This window comes from Strongylocentrotus purpuratus, unplaced genomic scaffold (genome assembly GCF_000002235.5).
Source record: "Strongylocentrotus purpuratus isolate Spur 01 unplaced genomic scaffold, Spur_5.0 spur5_scaffold_19, whole genome shotgun sequence".
NCBI lineage: Eukaryota > Metazoa > Echinodermata > Echinoidea > Camarodonta > Strongylocentrotidae > Strongylocentrotus > Strongylocentrotus purpuratus.
The window spans coordinates 14,957,639-14,984,035 of NW_022145604.1; the positions used below are offsets into that span (position 1 = coordinate 14,957,639).

General features: G+C 34.5%; 1 protein-coding gene across 1 annotated transcript; it reads right to left on the reverse strand.

The window, feature by feature from the left end:
- Positions 1-1,599: 1,599 nt before the first annotated feature.
- Positions 1,600-24,456, reverse strand: LOC115925825 (beta-1,4-galactosyltransferase 5-like). Its single transcript, XM_030989796.1, has 7 exons — positions 24,070-24,456; positions 14,447-14,644; positions 7,050-7,157; positions 5,062-5,103; positions 3,548-3,834; positions 2,365-2,481; positions 1,600-1,794 (listed from the first exon to the last, which is right to left on the reverse strand). The coding sequence occupies exons 2-7, from the start codon at positions 14,598-14,600 to the stop codon at positions 1,600-1,602; spliced, it is 903 nt and encodes a 300-aa protein (XP_030845656.1). The 5' UTR covers positions 14,601-14,644; positions 24,070-24,456.
- Positions 24,457-26,397: the final 1,941 nt, after the last annotated feature.

Consider the following 26,397-nt stretch of genomic DNA (forward strand, 5'->3'; position numbering starts at 1 on the left):
ATGTAAAGGCGCTATATAAATACCAATATGTTTGTGTATGTACTAGATTTAGGAAAATCAAGGTTGACGCATTCTCGATCGCCGACTGAGACGACGTAACGCATGCGCAGTGCCTCACGTCACACGTTGCAGTCAAAGCTGTCGACGTGCAAATCTAAAAGTCCCTATTTAAGGTACGGACATTACAACGACGTAGTATTAAATAATCCTAACATGTGTTACATAATCTGAACATGATTACTTAAGGTAATTAGGGTGTTCAGACTTGATTTCTTGAAAGTCTTTGCGATCATAATTCTATTGAAATTTGAATGATTGATGCTTTTCGTCTGCAAGTTTTGCTTCTGTGAATGATAATGACAATAACGATAATGGCGACTTTATCTACGGCGCCCATGTACATTATTATTTCTATGGGCACATTCGACTGGCCAAACATTAAGCGCACTGGCATATCGAGTACGCGCTTACACTTGCGTGGAAAGAGGCCATTGTGAATTAATATCTTGCCAAAGGACGTAGCGCCGAGCTGGTATTCGAACCCTCAACCTTCAATTTAGCGACACCACTATACCACGGCACCTCTACAAACTGCAATGGGCTCACCTTTGTACACATTTTTCTCTCCTTGTTTTCTTCTTATGTGGCAGATCACGGTAATATCCATCAGTTGCTGTAGTGATGTTTAACTTGCTGAATTTTACCCTCCTATAAAAATCGCTATCTTCGCCGCCCCATCCCCAGTACATGTTGGAGTAGCCGTTAATCTCATCCATTTGCACCCCAGTTAATCCCACGACGCCTCCAAAATCTTGCATGTATGGGTTGCTATAAAGAATACGAACAAATGATAGGAAATTGATGCTACAGCATTGCAGGATCCATAATAGTAATTACCACAATAGTATTGTAAAAGAGGATCATTAAACAATTTAAAATAAAACAGTTGAATTTACCCTGATACAGTGAGGGGTTACAGTATACAGTGCGTTTCAAGAAAAAGGATCACACTTTGAAAATATCTCTTTTAATTGTTATTTAATGAAAAAAACAATAATGATGATATCAAATTTTATTTATCCATTTTGGAGGCTTTTTCAGAATTGTGTATTTTTCGGGTAAACATACTGGCGAATAATCTAATCCTACAAATTAAAGGCATTGTGTTACAACGTTTCAGTGTCTGTGATATGCCCTAAAGGAAATTGCGCTCCAAAGTGATCATGAAGTGCTTCAAAAAAGTAAAAATCTTTGAGTGACGGGTTTTACTATACCCGTTTTCCCCAATAGACTGTAGTGTCATACAAAAGCCGTTGGGAAAAAGGTTTTTGAAATTTCGAATTTCAATCATGAATATCTTGATGATTGCAGAATGAGCTAAATCCGGGATTTTGTTTAGAATCAGAGGCAAAGTTACCTAATACCTTTAATTTTTGTGAAAGACTGTTTATAATAACGGTTCACAAAATCAACGTAACACTGAACCTATAAACAAATAGCAGTTCTCGGTGTTCGGAATTATTTCTCTCCATATTTGACAAATGGAACTACATCATCTTAATCCGTTCGAAATTAATATTACTTCATTTCTATAAATCCTTACTCATATTTGAATTCTTCAAGCTTTGTGGCATAATGTTTGGGGTAGTCATCACAACCGTAGTAGTTCGTCGAATTAATGGGAACATAGTCGACGTCATGAAACACGTAGCAGTCCCAGAGCGTTCCACTCAACTTCGCCATCTGATAGCCTATATTCTTCATTAGACCTCGGTTCATTACTTCAGTGGAACCCTGAATATTCATGATGGTAAAAAGAAAAAAACGCGCGTTAGTTTGGTAACATTTTTACCCTATATTGGGTACATTTTTTCCACTTTGGGGGTACATTTCACTCCATATGAAATTGAATTTTTCCAACAAACGTTTTTATCCAATGTTGAGGAAGATTTTACCAAACCTAGTTAATACACTAATAATTGTGGTTTGCATGACGGGAGATTTTGGTGATGGTATTAGCGGATTTTGATGTTGAAGTTAACGAACTAAAAACAATTTAATACTCGACTCTGGAGTCAACAAATTTTTTTATTGCTGCATACAACCAATTATCTTTAGAGCCATAATCATATAGTTAGGAGATGCCGTCACTTATCAGCCCCCTTTTACGTCGATTCAACAATTGTGCTGATAGACAAAAAAGAAAGTCCATTTAATCAGCTTACGTGATTCAGATATCTGAGTATCTTGTTATGGCACTTTTGAGAACAATTTTTTATCATTTGAATAATTTATCTTTGAATGTACAGTTATGACACCAATGAAAATGATTTTTACATTTGAATAATTTATCTTTAGATGTACCTGTTCCGCGATAAAGATTCCAAACTCCAACTCTTGACTCCTTAAGAAGGGTATTAAGTTCCGCAGAAGAATATTGAGGTTATAACTCCGATTCCGGTAAGGAATGATCAATGCTACCTGTTGATTAAACAAAATCATTAAAAAGAAAATCATTTCAAAGTATGATGTTATTGACACCGATGCACTTTATGGCTGAAACATGAAACGAGAAGGTTGTGTTGGCACTTCCTAATTCACGTTTAATGCATTTAGAAAAGGAATTAATATACAGAAAGACGTGGTTCCCTTTTCAGGAACTAATGAGGAACGTCATGACTGAAAATTCCTAATGTGTTTAGGAAATTATTATATATGAGCCATTCTATCACTTCCTACCACTTCCTTCCTCTTTCATATTTAGATCAACGGTTAAATAGTACAGGAAAAATATCCGAATTTGAAAAGACAGTTTCACATGAATAATGGTTAGACTCTAATTCTTTCTATTTTTTTTAATACAACAAAGATCAGCTTTAAAAATCATGATGATTTAACAAAGAGTCTGATTAGGTGTAAGTACTAGTTTTTTCCTGAATAAAAAACTATTTCTCAATGTATATTAGTGTTTCGAGTTGGGTTTGAACTTGATATACGAAATCGTTTCAAGGCGAAAATGATCATGAACAATAATAATGATAATCATAATAAAAATAAGTATGCGTTTGAGAAGAGAATACAGAAGGAGTTGAAAGGGTGCACTGGGTTCATAATAAGATCCAATATAATATTCTTTAGATTATGTTTGGAATATACTCTGTACATTTAGGGCTTATGACGCATCGTAATATTTGGTAAAATAACCCATTCTTCTATCTTCTATGAAGGTTGTTTACAATCTTTTCCTCCGTACAACCGAACCTTAATATTTCACACTACCTCAATGGTAATACTATTTTCAAAGTAACGTCCGTTCAGTATTATGGGGTTTTCACAGATCAATCAAGATAGGTATAAACATTATTGGTGTTTTTCTATATCAAATTCTGGTTAACAGGACTACTACGAATGAAAATGATCAAACAAATAATATTAAACACTGTCTACATTAGCTACGTTTTGGACGACTCGTCTGACTTGATGCCATTTTTTGGATTCACTAAAACGCAGATTTTCCGGTGTAACCAATCCTTTAAAGAGTACAAACCTTCCATTTGGCTCTGCAGTTCAGTGGGACCCAGTGCCCTCCAGGAAAGTACATATAAGACCCAAGCTTTATCCCCATTTCGTTTTGTACAGCCTTTCCCAGATCTGCTGCACGCTTCCGATTGTAAAAATTCTTGTTGGGGTCCATTCCGCGAACCTTCGGAATCTGTTTCAATTGCTCATCGGCTTGGCGCGTTAATTTTCGGGCCTTCTCTGCAAGGTTCTGAAAAACTGTCTTCTCTGTCGTTAGGAAATCGGATCCCGTGATATTGGCGATGTAGTCGGTAGCTGAGACAAGGGAATTGATAGATTAAGAGGAAAAATGATTTAAAGACACGTAATGTTTGGTAAGTGTGTCCATAACTTAAAAAACAAAAACAAACAAGATTCAGAATCGAGTTCAGACGGGGGCGCAAAAAGAACCTTAGCAGTTTCAGATAGAGTAGCCATGATGCATGTATTGAGACAAGGGAATTAGTAGATTAAGTTGGAAAATAGTGTAAAGACAAATAATATTTTGGAAGTGTATCCATAAGTTTAAAACAAAAATGAGTCAGAGTCGAGTTCAGACCGGGACTAAAAAGAACCTTAGGCCACTTAAAAAAATAAACATGTTTAGCGTCCCCGCCCACTTCCTTTTTGGGGGCTGCCTCCTATCTATTTTTTTAATTTTTTTTGTTGAATTTTTTTGAATTTTTGTTGATTTTTGTTGTTGATTTTTTTTGATTTTTTTTTAAAGATAAAAAAACATGAAAAACACTGCTAAAATGGATCTATTTCTGATTTAAAAAAAAAAAAAAAATATCGGCGGCCATCTTGATAAAATGGCCCTAATGTCAGGGAAAATGTACCGAGCGGCCATTTTGAAGGAAAAAAGAAGGGCCTCCTCCTTCCTATATTTCGAAAAAACAGGACGCTAAACATGTTTTTTTTTTAATTTGGCCTTAGCAGGAGGAGCCTTTAGGGCGGCTATATCCTAAACGGGATAGGTCACTGATCTTATCATTTCTTATCAAAACGTGTGATTGATTAACATTGATTGCAACTGCTGACATTAGAAACCGGGACATCCCAATAGACTGACAGACCACGAGACCAGCAATATCGGTCATGGGAACCCTTAGAACAGTTATTGGAAGGCCTTGTTGGCTGTTGGTCTCGCTGGGTTGTAGCCCGTGTAACTCTGCGATTCATTGTAGGTCATGCAATTATTTCGGACCAATAATGGCCCATAATTCGCATCTTTGTAAAAAAGAAAGACAGACAGAGAGAGAGAGAGAGAGACAGAGAGGGGGGCTATATATATACAGACACACACAAACACACACACACACACACGCACACACACACACACGCACCATCACACACACACACACATTCATATGAAACAACGGATAGGTATAGAGAGAGAGAGAGAGAATAATTGAAAGACACAGATAAAGATAAAGAGAGACAGGAGTAGAGATATACACACAGAGAAGCAGAAAAATACTAGGTTACGTTTTCTATTCTTACCACTTGAACTTTCGTTGGTTAGGAACGTGCACTGTTTACTTTCTGATGAATAGAAGAGGTAAAAAGATGAATAGAACAGGATTATAATGCGTTATATTCTTTGATTCCCGTTTGCCTATAATAAAAGCAGCCATATTCTTCCTTTTACACAATATATACCTTTCACTCTCTCCTGAACATTATACTCTTTCGAAAAGAGACCCAAAACCTTACAAGACTGGCATTCAAGGTTTTCTGCGTAATCATGTGGATCAATGTCTTTCCGAAAGACGTTAGTGCCGGGCTTCGATTCGAACCCTCAACCCTTGAACTAAGAATCAAGTGAATGAACCTCTATACCACGACACCTCTACAGGTGTAGAGATTCTCTTGATTATTCTGGACTGCACCGTGATATTTAGGAAAGCTGCGAAGAACCATTTAGTACAAATTAAATGTTGGGATGTAAATTCTGGACAAGGCCTGGAGCCAATGATGGTTCTAATCTGCAACATTTTTGCTAAAAAGTAGTACGTACTTTTTTCTTCTTCTGTGTTCTAATTTTTAAAAACAAATAGAGATAGTAATATTACTGTGAGGAACACTTCCTCTTGAGTTCTAGGACGAGTAGTTTGACAGGGAAATATTAACTTTATTTTCAGATAGGAACTGAAAGTTGTTGGGATGATTCCTGGCTATTTATGGACATGATGGAATCTTGTGACTCGTATCATGAGCTGAATTGACCCTTGGACAGCGCTCTTTCTTTTCTACATGTCTCATTGATTTCAAACCATAACTTCTCATTAACCTTTAAAGCCCCACTGCACTAGTTTTGCCAGGAGGGATTAGACCTCCCAGCATGGTCACTGACAGATGGTTATCTCATCAAATCAGCTCTCAATTAACATAAGATAAAGGGGATCATGGGGGACCAATAGTCACCGATTAGGCATTGTTTGCTATATATACAGGGCGCAAGTAGCTACAAGTAGCGCAGTGGGGATTTAAACCACACAATTTTTATTAATTCTTCAACGGTTACCTTACGTTCTCATTGATATTTAAACAATAATCCCGAGACATGACTTAAATTTGAAAGATGAAGGGCGGTGTAGATACAATTTCTTCGAGGACAACACAAATTGTGTAGGCTTAAATCATTATTGTTTCTATGTTACTGAGATTAGGATATTAACTGTCCTGTACAAGTGCACTGTCAGTTTAATTTGCATATACATTGTATGAGTATACTTTATGTATGGTCAAACTACACGTTTATGTGTTTTGAGAACTGAAACAAAAGAAGCAGATAATAATGATCTTCTGGATAATAACCGACCTGGACACGAGTGTGTCGGTCCTCACTTTGAATAAACTTTGTCTCATTTAACTTCAAGTGTGTTAATATCAGGTTTTAATATGTTTTGATAAATGAAACAAGTGAAGTAGATCGTGAAACTGATATTATGAAACTAGAATCTCGAGGACGCTGTACGTTGATATCGATGGATTCACAATTATATGGCAATCAGTCAAAGTTGACTAAGATCACCAATATTTCATTTTCTTTTTTAGTACGAACTTTTAGTATACAAAATTAATTCACCTTTTTCTTTCATCATATTTTCCTTTTGGGTGTCCCTGTATTTTTGTCAGTGTTTTTATTGATGTTTGTATGGTATCAATCCAGGTTACCAAACCCTGTCCTTTCTTTTTCGGCATCATCCTGACAAACCTACCCGTATAATATCGAATCACTATATGTCGCTTTGGGATACTTTTATCTGATAATCAAAGGAAAAGATCTTGGGTGTGAATTGTGAAATGAAAGTAGACCCTCTCCGAGAAAATTAGTTGCACTGGTTGCATTGTCTTACAGGATGTTGTTGTCGTTTGGGCTTAAAGGTATTTCAGTCATGAATGAGTATTTATTTAGGAGACCCGGGCCCCGTCTTTGATTTGAATCAATCGCAACTCTTTATAAGACTGGGATAAGTAATACATACCATGATTGGATATGATGTACATGTCTCTAATATGTAGAAGGGAGTGGAGATTTGGGATGACGTTCTGTGGGAGAGCTCGTTCTTCCTTCAGTCGACGTTGCTCTGACTCTGCAAGTAAAAAAATTAAAATGTAGTGACAAAAAATAAAACATAATGATGAAGATGGTAGTGGTGGGGACGGGGTTAATGATAATGATGATGATGATAAGGAGAATGATTGGAATAAAAATAAAAAATAAAAATAGTTTCATTATTCATTATCAATAATTCTCTCAATAGTGCCTGACAGTAACCTCAAAAGCAGAAATTGAAGTCGACTTCGAGGTCTGCAATTTCGAAGCACAGTGCACAGGTCCATGTACACGGTACACGCCAACATGCAGGGCTTTCAAAAAGCCCGTCAAATACTACCCCTCGGAGCCCGCCACGGAGCCCCGCCAGCGCAACCGGCACCCTGCCGAAGGTCCCAGAGGCAGCCGTCGTTTCACCTGCTGACCATGAAGAAGTAGTTACTCCAGCCTCACCATCCCCAGATGCAGGGCTTCAACAGACGGAAGAAACAGATATTCGTCTTCGACGAGAAAATGTGGCGGAGTACTTCGAAAAAGCAACGCAGAACTTCGAAGCGATGATCCGTTCGACGATGGATACATTCCTGTCCAAGTTGCATGATGTTGAAGCCAACATGGCCACCTCCATTGAGTTCGAACGCGAAGGTATCAACGATCTCCAAGATAATCAGGATCGCATGGAGAAGAAAATTCCCGACATGGAGAATGAGATAACCCATCTGAAGTCGGAGGTAGAAATCCACACCATTGCAGCAAATAAAAATGAAAGGTTCTCACGTAGAAATAACGTGAGATTGATTGGAATCCCCGAACCACAGGAAGGCCAGCGTGAGGATTGCATCCAGATCACCGAAGACATCCTCAAAACCAAGTTTGGAATCCAGAGCAAAGTTGAAAGAGCCCACCGAGATGGAAGAAAGAACGATCAAGGAAAATCACGTCACATCCTTATCAAATTCCTCTCGTACAGAGATAAGGTCGAAGTGATGCGCAACACCAGAAATATTCTCAAGCTCAGATTTTATGCTGGAAAATGGCGACAGCTCGGTGGTACTCTATACAAATTTGACTGAGTTAATTTTGACAACGGTTAATGCATGATAAACAAACAAAAAAACACAAACACGATACAGTAACTTTTCGATTGTTTAATATGTTTATCTTGCATAAGGCCAAACTATTCACCACAACATTCATGGTTCAATATTTGATTGATGATGAACTTTTTTCGGTATACTCTTGTGGTCTAAACTTTAAATAATTACATTTATTGTATTTTATATGAAAAATATTAACTACATCCGAAACAACATTTACTTTATTAGCACATAATTATTATTACTGTATGAATGTGTATTAGAAATCTTTTGTTTTGTTACTCTCTATACGTCCAATAATGAAATATGATATTTGAAAAGTCTACTGGTAACCATTGTGGTAACCATGTGAGCATTTTGTTTGAATTCTGACGTATCTATTGATGACAACATGTGTTCATATTTTATTTTGGTACTGTATTTGAATTGAATAGATGCTCGACACAAGTCCTCATATAGTTATGATAAAAAATAAAAATTATAACAAGTGTTGATTTGTAATATGGACCTATCAATGATATGCTCTATATGTATGTGTGTCGCAATGTCACTATGGTGTGAATATAATTAGTAATTATATAATTACATACAAAGTTAATGACAATTTGAAATGAAAGTGTATTTAATGACACATTATACATGTGGAGCCATCATGGAACTGGTCGATAAAATTGGTCGACTATTGATATCATATTTATAAAATGATGGATAAGCCGTGATAACGATTAGCTTTATAAAACAGGGCTAACGTGATAGATTTTGATATCATGCATATCACTTTTTGTCACGTTACTGAATATATTATTGGTTTGCATTTGTATTTGCACACTGATTATAATGTACCGGTGTGTTTGATTTTAAACACATGAATGTTTATATTATATTATATAATTTACCATTTTATGCGTATGGTATACACTCATTATGTCCATACACATATACTTGTTAAGTGTATAAGTCTGATTGTCAATAAACATGATTTTTAGTATTCATGAAATATTTGATGAATCGAACTACACACACTGTAATATAAATATTATTTTACACTTGTAGGGTTATCGGAATCACTGAAAATGCACATAAATGGAATCGTTGACGTAATTTTGTGCTAATGCACATGACCAATTTCTTGTAATTTTGTTTGAACTTAGACACACGACTTACATGTTAATGAATTCAACTAGCTTTATTGTTGTAAACACGGCTCACTGGTCATTTCTTCTTGTCCATGTCTGTAAAGTTATCGTTGTTTTTTTTATTGTCCCAGACACGGACGTACGGACTGCAAGCATGAAGACGATTAAACTGTAGAATTGCATTATATTACACTGCGACAGCTGTTGGTATTGATGAACCCTCAATGTTAGAGACTGCATGGGTAGACACAATGGGGTTCGTCTTCGTGCTTGCAAAACCGTGCGCATACATTCTACCTCTTTATTTTTACGCTACCTTGATTATATGCCTTTTACTCTGCTTTCATAAAACTCTTGTGATATTCAGTTATGTGTAATATCACTCCATGATGTATTCAAATTCAAATTATATGACTTGTGTTTGAACAACTGTACACATTTATATTATTCATCTTGTTGTAATTTGTATTGAGCTCAGTTACTGGCGTTCATGTACTTACTTATACGAACTATGATAACATAATTTGTGTGGGTGGGTGCATGAATGCTTGTTATTGTCAACACGGTTCACTGATTTTGTTTGTGTTTTATACCTACACTGTACACATTATGTATGCATGCATGCATGCAAGGCACACGTTGGGTTGCACACATGATATAACCGTTCAAGTCCAATATATTCCAAGGCCATTGCTCCATTACCTCTTTTGGAGACCTGGTAGGAACGATTCTGATGATCTTCATGTGTGCAACCCGACGCGTTTAGAGTTTTTGTTTGTTTTTTTGTTTGTTTTTCTACTTTTTTTCTTTTATTGTTGCTGTTATTTCAATATTTTCGATGCTACTCTTTACATTTAATTTTGACAATGCTTTTGAAAAAGTTACAATAAGTTTAAATGTAAATTACTATCATAGTATTATTATAATATATATATATATATATATATATATATATATATATGTATAAATATATATATATACTTGGTTATTGCAAAAAAACAATATTACGATTATGTAAATCGCGTAAATCACGTGAATTTATTGTTTATATAGACTTGAAAAAAAAGATGTTTGTTTTGTTTAAAAAATATATATCTTCTTAGTAACACGCATTTTGTTTTTAAATAATTGTAGTGAGGTTCAAACCCGCTCATTGACTCGATCGCTCACCCATGTAAATCACTTTATGATGTAAAACTATAAGCCATATGCTCGTATTGTTCAGTTAATATAATATTTTGTCCTTAATTGTTTACTTTTGGATAAAATGCAAGAGACTTGCAAGATTTGTTTTGTTTATTTTGGCGCTAAATATGTTGAAGAATTTATTCTTTCCTTTTTCTCTTCCCCTTCACTATTCTTCTTTCTATTGCACTCCACTAACTTGCACTCCGCGCAAAAGCCTCTCTCTTTCAAACATTATATTAGGTTCACATTTAAATGAATTATCATGATTTGTTATATGACTAGTCTCTAATTGAACACGATAGTGACTATTTTACTATTGATGAATTTATTGCGAAAATTAAGATTACACTAAACCAATTTAATCATGAATTGAATAAAGGTAGTAATAATGATATTGATAATTTCAGTTTAATTCACTTTAATGCTCGTAGTTTGAATAGAAGTTATGATGATTTAAACACACTTTTTTCTGTAATTCTTGAGTTTAATTTTTCTGTAATAGGTGTCACTGAAACGTGGCTTAACGCAAACTCCCCTCCTGTATTTAATCTTGATAATTATACTATGATCCGTGCTGACCGCAAAGAAGGTAGAGGTGGCGGTCTAGCTATTTATTTACGTAATCAGTTAAATATTCGAATACGACATGATATTCATATTGAAGGTGCAGAGGACATTTTTGTTGAAATTATAAATGATTTTGGTAAAAATATTTTAATAGGTGTAGCTTATAGACCTCCTAATAATCAGATAGAGACATTTTTAGATAATTTAGATGAATCTCTTCATACAATTATTGGTGAAAATAAAGATGTTTATTTAATGGGAGATTATAACATAAACATTTTACCTCCTCTTCAAAATAACAGTTTGAAATTAAATAACATTCTATTATCTTACTCGTTGCATCCTCATATTGATAAACCCACACGGATTTCGAAAACATCATCAACCTTAATTAATAATATATTCTCAAATAATGTTAATAAGAAATGTTTAAATGGTATTTTGTATTATGATATATCTGACCACTTGCCTATTTTTAGTATTATTAAGCAGACAATTAATGTTCATAGATTATTGAACAATACACTAAAAATGCATAGAAAAGAAAATTCTTCTAATATTGATTCTTTAAATATTGATTTATGTCAAGAGCAATGGCTCGATGTATTTGAGGAAAATGATGTTGATAAGGCTTACGAAAAATTTAATCATAAGCTACAAAAGTATTATGATAAAAATATTCCACTTGTTCGAACAAAATATAAGAAAGTTAAAAATCCATGGATCACTAAAGGAATTTTAAAGTCGATAAAAACTAGAAATAAACTTTATAAGAAAAGTCTTAAAAAGGTGAGTGATGAGAATTGTAGGAAGTATAAAATTTATAGAAATAAATTAACTTCAATAATTCGACTTTCACGTAAATTACATTATTCAAATAAAATAGACATGAATAAGACAAGTAATGCTTCAAATATGGCAAATTGTTAAAGATATGATTGGTTCTAAAAATAATACTCCTAAATCATTTTTTAAAGATGGTCAGGAAATAAATAATCCAGTAAAAATTGCAATATGTTTAATTCATATTTTAATGATATAGGTCAAAATTTAGCATCAGAATTTAACATTGATCAAAATAGCTATGAACAATATTTGGATGAACCATTTTATAAATCTTTATTTTTACGACCAACATCCTCTCACGAAACTATTAAAGTTGTACAGTCTTTAAAATCCACTAAATCTACTGGTTATGATGGGATAAGTGTGAATCTTTTGAAAAAAAATATTTATAATATAATCCAATAACATATATTTTTAATTTATCGATCACATTTGGTGTTTGTCCAAATATATTGAAAATTTCTAAAATATTCCCAATATATAAAAAAGATGATTCTTCATTAGTAAATAATTATCGTCCTATTTTCCTTTTACCGGCTATCTCAAAAATTCTTGAAAAAATTATTTATGAACGACTTTATGATTTTTTAAATAGTAATGCTTTACTTGTTCCTAATCAGTTTAGTTTTAGAAAGCATCATTCGACAGATCATGCAATTATTTAACTTTATGATAAAATTATTACATCATTGGCTAATAAGGAACACAGTGTAGGCATTTTTATGGACCTGAGTAAGGCCTTTGATACTATTGATCATAAAATATTGATTGATAAATTACACTTTTATGGAGTAAGGGGTATTGCTTTATCATGGTTTAAAAATTATTTGTTAAATAGAGAACAGTATGTATACTTTCAATCTAAAGAGTCGAGTAGATTACCTATAACCTGTGGCGTCCCTCAGGGATCGATTCTAGGTCCTTTATTATTTTTGATATACGTTAATGATATTGTAGAATCATCTAAACTTTTCACATTTATATTGTATGCAGACGACACTAATGTATTTTATTCTCATACAAATTTAGACACACTTACGTCAATCTTAAATGTTGAATTATCTAAAATATATGTTTGGTTTAAGTCTAATAAGTTATCTTTAAATTTTACTAAAACAAACTCTATATACTTTAGAAATGTTCATTCACCAAAAATAAATTGTAGATTATATATTAATGATATTTTGCTTTTAGAAAAAAATTCTGTCAATTTTTTGGGGATAATCATTGATTCTAATTTAACTTGGTCCGATCATACACATAATATATTGAACACTGTTTCTAGGAACATTGGAATATTATATAAATTGAAATTATTACTAACTCCCAAATCTCTTTTTATGATTTATAATGCTTTTGTACTTTCGCATATTAATTATTGTAATATCGTATGGGGAAACTGTTGTAAAACTAAAATTAATTCACTTGAACTTTTACAAAAGAAAGCCTTACGAATTTGTACACAATCTAATTATTTAGCACACACTACACCTATTTTTAAAACATTGAAAACTCTTAAAGTAACTGATATGCACATTTTTCAAACAGCTATTTTTATGTATAAATATGTCTCCAACTTACTTCCTAAGTCCTTTCATGATTTTTATATTCATAATGTTAATGTACATTCGTACCCCACGAGGCACTCTATGGATTTTCATTTAACTAACCCTAAAATTGTTTTGGCACAAAAATCAATAAGACACAATGGACCCGATGTGTGGAACTCCTTGCTTATAACATTAAAATTATGTACAACACTTGTTTCCTTTAAAGTGAAGATGAAAGAATATGTATTGATAAGGTATGAAAAATTAGATTCTGGTCATAATATACTACATGTACTTTGTTTTAATATAAATATTCATTGTTTATTTGTATATAAAAAGGAAATTATTTGATAGATTGAGGAGCTCGCGCAGTGCACTCTTCACTTTGCACAGCACTCTCTTCACCCGCTCTTTCTTCCTGTCTCCTCTCCTCCTTTTGTAAGGCCGGTATCATTTCAAGCTCTGCTTACGATATCGGTCTTCTGCATTCTCCCCCTTTTCTTTCTTTTCAAATACGATTAATTGTACTATTGATTATTTATATTTATTTATTTGTGAAGTACTACTTGTGTTACTTATCATTATATTGCTGAAATATATTCATTGCTATTTTTGTTATTGTTTATGGAAAATGCAGAAATAAAACTTGAAACTGAAAACTGAACTGAAAGTCTAGAAAGTAAACGGGTTACCTTGCATAATTTGAATATTAGGACATATTCGATAGCCGGATTGTGTCTCGTCCAACTGTTACCAATCATATATGAATGCTCCCAAGGGGCACCTCTGACCCAATTTTTGTTGCGCGTTTCTTTGATAGGAACAGCCATACGTCATCATGTTCATAGCTCATCAACGCACATTATATAACGACGATGACGATAAAGAGATTAAACTAGATCGATTCGAATCAGATCAAATCAATAAAAATCATATACTTACCGTTTGATACTGAGCGTGTTTCTTCGATGGGAACATGTGTCATGTCATCATAGTCATAGCTCATCATCGAGTAGTACAAAGCGACGATTACAAGAAGGAAGACGAATAGCTTCTTATATTTGCTGATCATCTTTATAGGTAACCCTATATTCATAATCCTCTATTGTAGCTATTGTATCAGCAAAGAAGGAGAGAGTCCTGCAAGATATTGATAACCAAAATAAAGCGAGAGCTTAGTTTTCAAAATGAAGAGTGAACGGGTTCAGGAAGATGAAGAGCGGGAACGGGTCCAGGGAGAATAGTAAATGAGGTAGAAAAGTTCAAAAAGAGTTTCACTTCGTTTTGACATCCTTCTCATCGAGGTAAATAATCTGTTTTTTTCCAGGCCAGATTGATAATAATGGAAATAACTGGACGATAATCATGCTTACACCCCCCCCCAAAGACAAATAAATAGATAAATAATAAAATAAATGATTAGGTGAAATAGTACCAATGAATACAGAATATAAAACAAAAAAACAACAATCGCTATGCAAAAATGTGCATTGGAATTTAATGCGATACGTATGAACAAGATAAAAAGTCCCCCCCCCCCCAGTGTTTGCCGCAAGAAGCCGGAACGGTTTAATATGCGCCCGAATATATAAACACCAAACCCTTTTTTTTTAATCTGGAAAAATTCTTTCGATTATAACAGTACACTGCTACCATGATACAAAATAATAAAATGGCGCACATTGACTTTGTTGGGGTTCCTCTTTTCACTATCAAATGTGACTTCTTCAAATATTAAAAGTAGTCATTGTAATTCCAAAGTATCGTCTTAAGCTTACACAGAGCGTCACATTGCATGCTAAATTGAATATCTTCTGACAACTGTGAATGCATTTGTAACTAACTCACAGTGACATACTTGAATACAAGAGTTTTGTTTGGACTTGGAAATGTACTTAACTTTAATAAGGTCGTCGAAAGAGAATAGAACAAGTAATTAATGACGGTGTCCTTGAGTGTTGAGTCTGTTTTTTTTAGTTTCGCTTTCTGTTATTTTTTTCAGTGTTAGCAGCATGGTTGTAGCCAGGGGCGGCGATTTCTTTGCAGGACCGAGGGGGGGGGGGGGGGCGACGAAATGCGAGGGACGACATATAGTGTAAACTGTGCTGACGAGATACCAACGGAATACAGATTTTCTACAGTATTTGCTTATACATTTTGAAGGATATTATGTGAGGGAGCGTAGCGGCCGAGCGAGAAGATTTTCACATTTTTATTAGTCTAAACGCTGCACTCTTGGGCCCTCCAGTGCCTAAAAGTGTGTTGCAGGCTTTAGTCCGTATTTGATATACATTTATTTTTTGCACTTTTTCAAATTTTCCGGGGGGGGGGGTGGGATCCCCCTTAAAAAAAAAATCGAGGGGGGGGGGGGGACGCGTCCCTACGTCGCCTGGGATCGCCGCCTCTGGTTGTAGCCTGTGGCTTATCATAAATGTGATAAATATGAAATATTTCCGGGTTGTCTAATTAACGGCATAAATCACGTAAATTTATGTGTAGACCCAACCAAATAAAGCGGTATTTTGTGAAAAAGTAAAATGATTTTCACTTTAAGTGACCCTGGTAATAAGTGAAAAGAAAATAATCAACGTCATAGCAAACAAGTTTGTTTGTTCTTCACCCAATAATATATATAGGTATCTTTTTAACTTCGGATATGCCGAAAAGAAGAGTGTATTAAAGCAAAATGTAAAAGTCACACAATTTTCTCTCCATTTTTGTTCCATTTTAGTTTTAGTTTGTTTTTAATATTTTATACAGGCGTATGCGACACAAGCTTATACTTAATTTGATTGATGTATTCATCCTTTTATTACCATACTCTTGACAATATGTATATGTTAGTCTGTATAAATTAAGTTATATAGGCCTACGCATTTTACAAAATATAAACATCTTTTCTGAAGAAATGTATTAAAAATCTACAATTTTTTTCAGGAATCATAGATTTTCTGATAAAAATTTAAAATAGTGAATTTTAATTTTTTTTTTCTTCTTCAACTTTCCCTACACAATCCTCCTAGCGAAGTCTCCTATGCATGCTACATGTGAAATCGAACTTTGTAACTACGTCAGAGATTTCCAACTGTCTGCTATACCGTATAAGAACAGACTTAACAAATATTTCTCATCACATAATTTGTTAATGTTTTCTTATCTTGTTAGACAGGAAACTACGACTGAAATTAAATTGCGCTACATGATTGTGACTCTAAGATAATTAAAACATGTGGTTACTTCCTTATTTAATAATCTACGTTTTGTTTAAACATGTACATGACATTATTTCGTCAGGTTTTTAAAGCGTTTTGAAAACCCATTTGGAGTTTACAGTATGCAACAAATTAAAGAATTATCTTAAAGTTGGAAAATTACTTTAAAGAAGAGGAAGTATGTGGTGATGGCATAACATCAATTGTCAAAAATTTATTGCATTTTCCCCCGACCCCCAACAGGAAAAATTCCTCTATGTGGCCATGCCTTGAACCATAATGCATGGCCCTACAGAGGAATTTTTTCTGTTGGGGGCCGGGGGAAAATGCAATGAATTTTTGACAATTTATTGCATTTTCGTCTTTTTGGGGGATTTGTGGACGGGGCCGCGTACCCTAGCAAACACTGCGTACAGTCATGATTCAGGGGCTAAGCAATGGCCTTGTTACGGTGATGCCCCAGGATAAAAATCGTGTCGATCAGCTATATATTAGTGCCCTTTTGTGAGACATTAATCCTCATTACTGTCAATTATGACTTAAGGACGTAGGTCCCATAGCTGATAAGCATAGTAGCACACATATGACTAAGCAGTCACGCAAAACAAACACTCTCGAATAAATATTCAATAAAATCTGAAAATGTATGCCATTATCTAGATCTATTAGAAATAAATAATTTTTTAAAATCCTTCCCTAAAGTGGGGTAAAAATAAATATTCCACCATTATGACCAACAGTGTACATAATGAGGCAGGGAAGATCTCGAATTTGCAAAAGAAGGGACAGGAGAGGACGATCCGCAAAATTCACAAGAAAATACCTTTATGCATTTATTGTGTGTGTGTGTGTGTGTGTGTGTGTGTGCGTGAGCGTGTGTGTGTATTTAAAGTGCGCCAACTTTTATTTAAAAGGCGGCGCGGGACGGATGTGTCCCATTAAAACCGCCACTCGAGTAGGAACTATAAATATCTTGTTCTTGGCATAATCATGTCTAACCAGTCTAAATTTCCTGCTTATTTTCCCAGATCAATATATACCACGCTTCATCTTAAACCTCATATTCAAAACATGAATTTTCAATTTTGAAATCTAGTTTATCAGCAAGAAACTTAGCAAACAAAAACTTGGTAATGAAGAAAACTTACTATTAATGTCATGAATAATGACTTGATTCTCATTATTTTCTAAAACTTTTTGTTAATGTTATATCTGTTGTCAGGGTAATTCAATTGTCGTTACTTTCCTAAATTGGAGATTTATTAATTTGTAACTTGGATGACATGTTCGTGATTATTTATGTATAATTCATGTCGTGCCAAGGATGCCTCTTTCAGGCAGAATTGTGGGGCCTATTAGTATAGAATTATTATTATTGTTGTTTTTATTACTAAAATTGCTATTATTATTGGTACTAAAACTATTTTATTATCTTTTTGTGTGTGAGCTTTGCTGTAACATTACTTTTCTTTCCAATGTTCTAGACCACTCGAGCACAAATGGGCCCTTTTCAAGGCTAACTAAGTAACCCTGTTGCAGACAGAATACGTGGTGTAACCACAAACCATGCTCAAATCTATCATCACCATGGAAGCCTTTTAAGATTATATTTTTCATCATTGTTATTCATATCGTTATTGTAATTATTATCATCATCGTAATATTATTATCATCGTGTTTATTATTGATGCTATTATTATACATCATCATCATCATCAGCACCAGCAATGATTACTATTACTTTCATTTTGCATTGACGGAAAATCGATTTTCTTACCATACATGATGCCTGATGAATATCATTGTAAACCAAAAATGTATGGCCTATCACCCCACTTGCTACCCCCTTTTTGCCCTTAGTTTTTTGTTGCTCGTCAGAAAATTTGGGAGTCAAATAATGTGTCGACTCCACGCTTTAAGAGTGATCGGTGTCTGTCCATGCTTGTAAACAATACAAATGATTGAACAAGTATGCATTCATGCATTAATTAAAATTAGATTAAATGTTTGGAAAATGACATACGGTAATTCATACAATATATCTTGTGTCGATTAGTCCCGTGATTAGTTAACTGCTTGTGTATTGCGTTTATAACGGGAAATGATATATAAGTAAATCTGATAGCAATAATTATAACGGAAACATGTGAGAGGTACAGTTTGACTAGTCAGAAATTCATTTTCTGATTGTTGCTATAATTCATCTTATGTACCGGCCTATTAATATCAGAAGGTTGAGGATGAAATGGTTTCAAAATATATTGTATTGTGATGATGACCCCATCAAAAGTCTCATCCTTTCATGGAATTTTGCCTCCTTTCTACATGTATGTGAATGTAAATGTTGTATTCATGTGATTATAAGATGGCAACTAGTGGCTTTTGAATCCGAATCTTTTCTACATAAAATAGGGTATGTGTAGCCCTCACTTTCCCTTCCTGCCCTAAAAATCGTTGATTATTTATTCTTCATGGTTCACAACTTGTTTTGCTCCGATTATGTCTTCTGTTTAATGTATTTTTTTCTGTAATGCGGCTGACTTAGAAGTAAGCCACCGTACTATATTGGTTCTCTATTTACACCAATCCACAGGGAATTATTGACCACATTTTATCATGTTTCCATTTAGTTAGTACAACGATTTGCCCTATAACGATTTAAAAAAAAAAATTCTTTGTGAAGCACTGTAATTTAGGAAGTCGAAAAGAATAGGTGAAATTTTAATTATCATATTGATTAATGAAATATTGAATCACCTCTCATAATAGAATAATCAAATGTAACGATGAACAAATTCACACTTGCTTTACACCATGCATTAAACACTAGATAGGCACGGATTGTACTTGACGTATATATGGATTATGATTAAATAAATTTCTCTGCAATGCGAATACAAATGATCAATACAATTTCGTCTCTTCGTAAGTGATTACACATACACACTGATTACAAATTCATGACCATATGGCATTGGGAATTTGGTCGCGGTTTTATTGAAATCGATTATGCAAATTGCCGATTGAATAAAAAAGGAAAAGAGAAATTAGTAGACTGAGTCGGTTCTGGTGTTAGTTTAGAATATTTCGCCGATTCGTCCACCACGGTAAAAATAGCATCCTTGAATCAAGATATACAATACACATACAATACACCTACCCACACATTTGCACAAGTAACTGCCCTACCAGACAGACGCACGTGTGCACACACAATTCGATATGTTTTTGTTTTTAAAGCATATAATTATCTTTTGACCATGAATATGACACCCTTCTCCTCCCCTCCCACTGGTTGTTTTTATGTAGCATAGTTTAACACGGATGTGCCTTAGAAATCAATTTAATGTACAAATATTACAGAGAGCAGATAAATAATTAGTAAATGACTAATTATAAAAACTAATTATAAAAACACGAGAGTGTACGAAAAACTTAACTAAGACAATATACATAATGAGAAATAAACACAGCGAAAACAAAATGTATTTGATATTTCATACAAATAATGCAACTAGGACAAATTGATTTCCTGAAGTGCAGGAAATGGAATATGCTATTGTGTACCCTTCTAATATTCAGTTACAATGGGAAAAGGGGCCAATGTTGTTCCCAGCCATTTACCGGATTCAACAATACGTGTATGCATTTTTGTGCCCACCAGTATATTTTGTCCCCTTTTAATTCTTTGAACTATATTCAATTCAATTCCGATGGATTCAATCAAACATGACTGGTAGTCACACACTGAATTGTACTTATGGTTTACAGTGCAGCACTGTAAAATATAATATATATACAAATTGCAACAATAAGAGAATATGCACAACGGAATGTAAGAGATACAGAAATTAGATTACATTTATAAAATTGTACTTGTAAAGCATATACATGACTGTTGTTAAAAGCATTATCATTGCATACAATTACTTCACTGTTCTGAATGAAAACAAAATATTGCACGATAAAAGGTCAAGGAAAGGGAACGTGTTTCTGTGTGTTTCCCTTGGGCGGTCGCCAAAGACAGGTTTGACTGTATACATATATATATATATATATATATATATATATATATACTAGTGTGAGTCAGCATAATTCAACATAAGTCTACTCCCGTTTCTCACATCAAATCTTCTGTCTGTCTTGTTTAGTTTTTGTCTGTGTTTCAGTCCTGTTGCTCGTAGTATATTCCTGTTCCTGTTGTTTATAGCCATTATTTAGTAGTCAGTAGATTTTATTGTACTAATTTATGTTTAATATTTTCTAAGTTGTTTAGTTAGTTTAGTTTTGTAAGCATTTAAATGTACGCATTATTTTTTTGTTTGATGAGTTTTGTTCTTTTAGGACATACTCTTAAACTACTCATGAGGGACCTTAAATCCACAAGCCTTGCTTTCAACCAAGGTCACCTCATCTTTATATTGTGACGCCATATTCTGTTCACTCCTTTATATTCATGTCATATTTATAATGTGTGTTATGAAAGAAAGATAAATAAACTTGAAACTTGAAACTTGAAACTTGAAAAAAAAGTTTACACCTAGAAAATTACTAATTATTTTATAAATCATCTATGAATAGTAAAATATTATGCATCTTATGAAAAAGTGTTATATCCCGAATCGTTTAGTATCATTTTGTTGATTATGTGATGTTTGAATAAAACAATTGGGATTCAGGTATTAAATCGGTGTTTGCAGATCCAAATATCATCCCTAACAAAATTAATCATGCCACACATATCAAATATCGAATAGCAGATATCACATTTGAGCGTGCTTGTATGTGTTGTGTATGACTTTGCTTCTTCAAAAAGCATGTGCAATGCATTGCATTTGATACATTCAATTCATTCTCTCACTCCACTAATCCTAACATAATACATACTGTAGGCATCACTTTGGCGCAAGTCGATTTTTGCACTCTCGCAAACAATGCCTCCTGTTCATCCAAGCGTGAACACATACCACACAAAAATGATACCAAATGATTTGGGATAAAACACTCTTTCATATGATGTATAATAATTTACTGTTCATAGATGATTTTAAAAACAATTAGCAACTTTCTAGGTGTAAACTTTTTTTTGACTCACACGGTATAGTGCCAGTAAATAATGTAGTATACTTAAGAATACAATGTGCCGCTATTCATTATTGGTTGTGAGATTTTATACTTCCGGATATGGCCTTGTTCGGAACTTCTCTGGTTTCAATTTAATGTAAATGATTTCTGAATTGCTCTTTCGTAGCATTGATAATTACGACCGATCAAAATTCTGATTGCTTCAGCTTTAGATTTCGCCGAATGCAAAAGAAGACTTTGTATTCATGAGGGAAAAGAATTATGTTCCTCGATAAATGTTCATAATATCAATAGTTCACAACCATTCTATATTTGAACTTCTATCCAGGCCCTGATCCTGGATTATCAAAAAATAGCTATTGTGAACATTAAACATTTCCCAAGAAATAATGTTTAAGGATAACCTTGACGACCATCTCAAGTTTAAAATAAAATATTGGGGAATTTTTTAAAGGAACATAACAATCGTTAGCCCTTAATATTCATGTCCCAGTCAGAGGATGTTGTCGCTTCTGTCAAACTATTATTATTCCATGTATATTTGATAAATTAGTCATATAAATCTTGAGAAAACACAACATCTACAGGCACATACCTTACTTATTGCTTATTGCTTATTGCCCACTCAAATTCTTTGTCCACAACATTAAGGAGTAGAGCCTTCGATTCGGTAAAAAAGAAAAAGCATGGAGTTCTTCTTTGCTTGATTATTATAGAAAAGGATCGTATGACACATATAATAAATCACTAGGGTCGACCTTCGTCAATAGCAATATGGCGCGAAAATTGTTAAAAGGGAAATTATAAAAGCAGTGCGTCTAGGGCGAGAATGGCATTATCTCATGTATTTCCCACATACCTTATTCACCTTTTTGGCTCTCAACTTCTTGATTTTGTGTAGTTTTCCCCTTTTATTTATTGCCTCTTTTGGATTGTTTTTGTTTCACATTCTCTGTCTAACCCTGCATTTCTGTATACGACCGGCCTTTCTCTCATTTTCTTCCTCCCTGTCTCGCCCTTTCGCTCTGACTCGCTCCCCCTCTCTCTTTCTCTCTCTGTTTGAAAGATAATGCGTTATGATAAAATGGCTATTCCCGAGTCTCTATATTTAACCACATCTGCTTGTCTGTCTAGCTCTGTCTCGATCCCTCTCGTTCACGTTTCCGTCTGACTCTCTCTCTCTCTCTCTCCCTTTCTAATATTAATAATCACTTAACAGGTTAATAGACAAACACAATTCACTGTTTGAAAGCTAATGTCATGTAATATAGAATATAGCTACACATGAGGAGGAAGCCTTATGAGAGAAATAAATACAAGCTAGATCGATAATTACACCGTGTGTCTGTCTACGATTGAATGGCTAACGATATGATTAATAAGGTCAAATCTTTGTGTGAGTATTTTAACGCACTTAGACTACGTTCTTGTAACTGATATGCTTTATGAAAAGAGTAACCACTGTTAATACCATTGATTATTATGACTGCTATCATACCATTTTTACCACTGCTGCTGCTACTACTACTACTATATACTACTACTACTACTACTAATACTACTACTACTACTACTACTACTCTTACTATATTATTAGTAGTACCCCTACTACTACTACAACTGCTACCAATACTATCATTATTATTATTACTACTACTACTACTACTTCTACTACTTATACTAATATTACTATACTATTGCTATACTATATTTTGCCATTTGCTGCAGAAAACTATAAAACATACAAACATACGAACACATTCATACACACATATGTTTAGTTATATAGATAGGTTGACGTTCTGCCCGGATTATACAAAAATAGATCAAGTGCACTTGATAAGGATTCGGATCTGGATATTTGACTCATAACAATAGGGTTTATAATTATAAATAAATAATTACTTGAAAAAGCTCTGTGGTCTAAAATTCATAAGTCCCTCGATCTTAACAGAATTATACATGCTTGGGTCGCCACATGCATAGTGCTTGACTATCTCCATGCAAAAAATGACTCAAAATCTTCGTTATTTTCTTTTAATTCCACTCATTGAATTTCATTTGTCATCCATTCTTTTTCATAACAATTCTAACAATGAAAAGAATACACGTTGGCAGGATAACTAAAAAAACGCCAAGCTTCTTTCTATTAGATGAATACGGTAAGATGATAAGAATGTCTGAATTCAAATATTAAATTGCAGAACACTAATTTTTGTTTGTCGCTACGGAATTTTAGCACTAAGAGAATTACAAACATTGACTTACCTTATGTATCATGTGTATGCTTATCCGAAAAAAAATGTCAGTTCTGCTTTATAACCGCGTGTCGTGCATTGCGATATGCCATCGGTTGATATTGAGTGTTCCCAAAACATCGAATTAAAGATAAATGCAAATGCAGCAAGCTCCCTTTGCGTGGTACGGAATCAACTTAATTTGTTGTCTGCATCATTCATCAGCGTTGGTTCACTGCCGACTCTACAGCCAATATGATTACTCCAATGTACTATGCCTCTGACAATGTTGAGCACAAAATAAGAAATGTTTCTCTTTCGAAATCATTCTTCAACGTGTATAACTAACTGTGAGTGAATGGTTATATCGGCCTGTGTGAGGAACAAACCGCTAGAATTGTGTAATGTACGCATGTATACCAGCGCCTGTTGTAATAGCCATAAATTACTGACTATACCGTGATATCTTCATTGAATTCTTACTTTGTCGCCCTCGCAGTGTTCCCTGAAGCATGGTAGTGAATTTTTCCCTTCGTTATTATCATCTTTGCCGGTAGCTATTCATCAATTACGAGACGTGGTTATTCAAGGACATACAACCAAAAATATTATTGTGCTCTATTAAAGAGAAGGTTGAGTTCTGGGAAGGAGTGAAAATAAGTTGTGAGCGTTTTCATTCTTATTATGCAAGTGTGGAAGAACATCAGATAAGCCATGTTCCCTAAAAAGCATGGCTCTTCAAATGCCTTCATATTCTAAATATGTCATGTAACATCGTAAAACTCGGGGGTAGGATTTTTACGCCACGTGTTCGTTTAGTCCCATATACATCTTTCTGTTTGTAATTTTACCAAGACTTGGCCAAATTTCTTATCATTTTGATGATTCCAGAACCTTGCAATACACACAAATTCTTATATGCTAGATGATCAACCTTTTCTGGTCGATTCCACACCGTTTCTTTCACAATGCAATCGCATGACCAGAACTCAATTTCATCTTTAAGGGGGTATCTCACTGAGCGGCGAATGTTTGCAAACGTAGCGAATTTGGGGTTTCGCCAGGGTTCGTAAAAAGTTTGCAAAGGTTCGTTAAAGGTTGCAAGAAAGTTCCCAAACAGTTTCCATTGTCAAAAACAGTTTTTCTTGTCGCAAAGAACTTTTGAATATGTTCAAAATTTCTTTGCGAATTTATTTTTCCAGTTGCAAGCGTTTGCAAAACAGTCGTAAGCCTTTACAAATGGTTGTAAGACGGTGTCGCTGAAGTTCTCTATGAATCGCAAATGCTAGCGACCACGTTACCAAATGGTTCCTATATCAAATCGACCCTTTCAGTACCAGGAGTTAGCAAAAGGTCCCAAACATTCCCAAATAGTGGCAAAGGATTGGCAAATAGTTGCTAATCTTCGCAGAAATTGTAGCTAGCATTTGCTTCCAGTCGCTAATAGTCGCTAACTGCCTTTCGCAAACACTTTCGCAAACATTCGCTGAAATGTTGCTAATTGTGACTCCACCCAACATCCCCTCTCTCTCTTACTCCCATCCCTCTTCTCTCAGGCTCGAAACCCCCTCTTTTCTCTCCTCTCTTTGACCCCCCGTTTCTTTTGTTTCATTTTTCTCTTCTTTTTTTCCTTTTCCCCTTTTCTTTCTTTTCCTTTTTTTCCTCTCCTTCCTCTATTTCTTTTTTTCTCTTTCTTCTCTTCTCTTCTCTTCTCTTTCCTTTCTTACATTTCTTTTCCTTTTCTTGTTTTCTTTTCTTTCCCTTTCCCTCTCATTTTCCCTCCCCCTTTTCTCCTTTTTCCAGACAGCAGATCAATTTTACCGTCAATATCCTGACAGGTGGGGGTGTCGCACCCCACACCCCGCCCCCATTCAGCGACGCCCCTGGTTGTTATATCATTATTCTTGTAAAAGGAACGCAATTCCTCATGCTCTCGCACCTCTCTTCTATCGTTGTTTAATTCTCTTTAATTTGTTTTTCTTTCTCCTTTTACCGACAAAAATTCTCTCTTTCCCCCACTTTTCCATCTCTTTTTGTTGTTGTTATTCCTGTGCTTTTTTTGATGGGGGCGGTGGGGAGGGGGCTACACGCCTGTCAAGAGGGATCCCATATTATGCACACTGCAAAATTGCGTCCCCCCATCGCCTCTTTCCGGTCAATATTTTTCGTTTTACTGCCCAGCAGTCAGTAGCGCATTTCATGCCAGTAGTTTTGACCGATTAGAGGCTTAGACTCTACATTATGGGGTATCTCATTTTGTAGAACTATCTTATTAATATGATCAATTTTTATATCGTAAGGATCGCTGGAAAATATGAAATACTTGTTTGAAGCGACTCAACTGAGTATGATATAATCC

Excerpts from the sequence above, each read along its gene's own strand:
- LOC115925825 (XM_030989796.1), bottom strand. The coding sequence starts at position 14,600 with ATGAATATAGGGTTACCTATAAAGATGATCAGCAAATATAAGAAGCTA. Across the intron at positions 2,482-3,547 it reads ACTGCAGAGCCAAATGGAAG|GTAGCATTGATCATTCCTTA; the intron begins GTTTGTACTCTT and ends TTTAATCAACAG. Across the intron at positions 1,795-2,364 it reads GAATCTTTATCGCGGAACAG|GGTTCCACTGAAGTAATGAA; the intron begins GTACATCTAAAG and ends ATGAATATTCAG.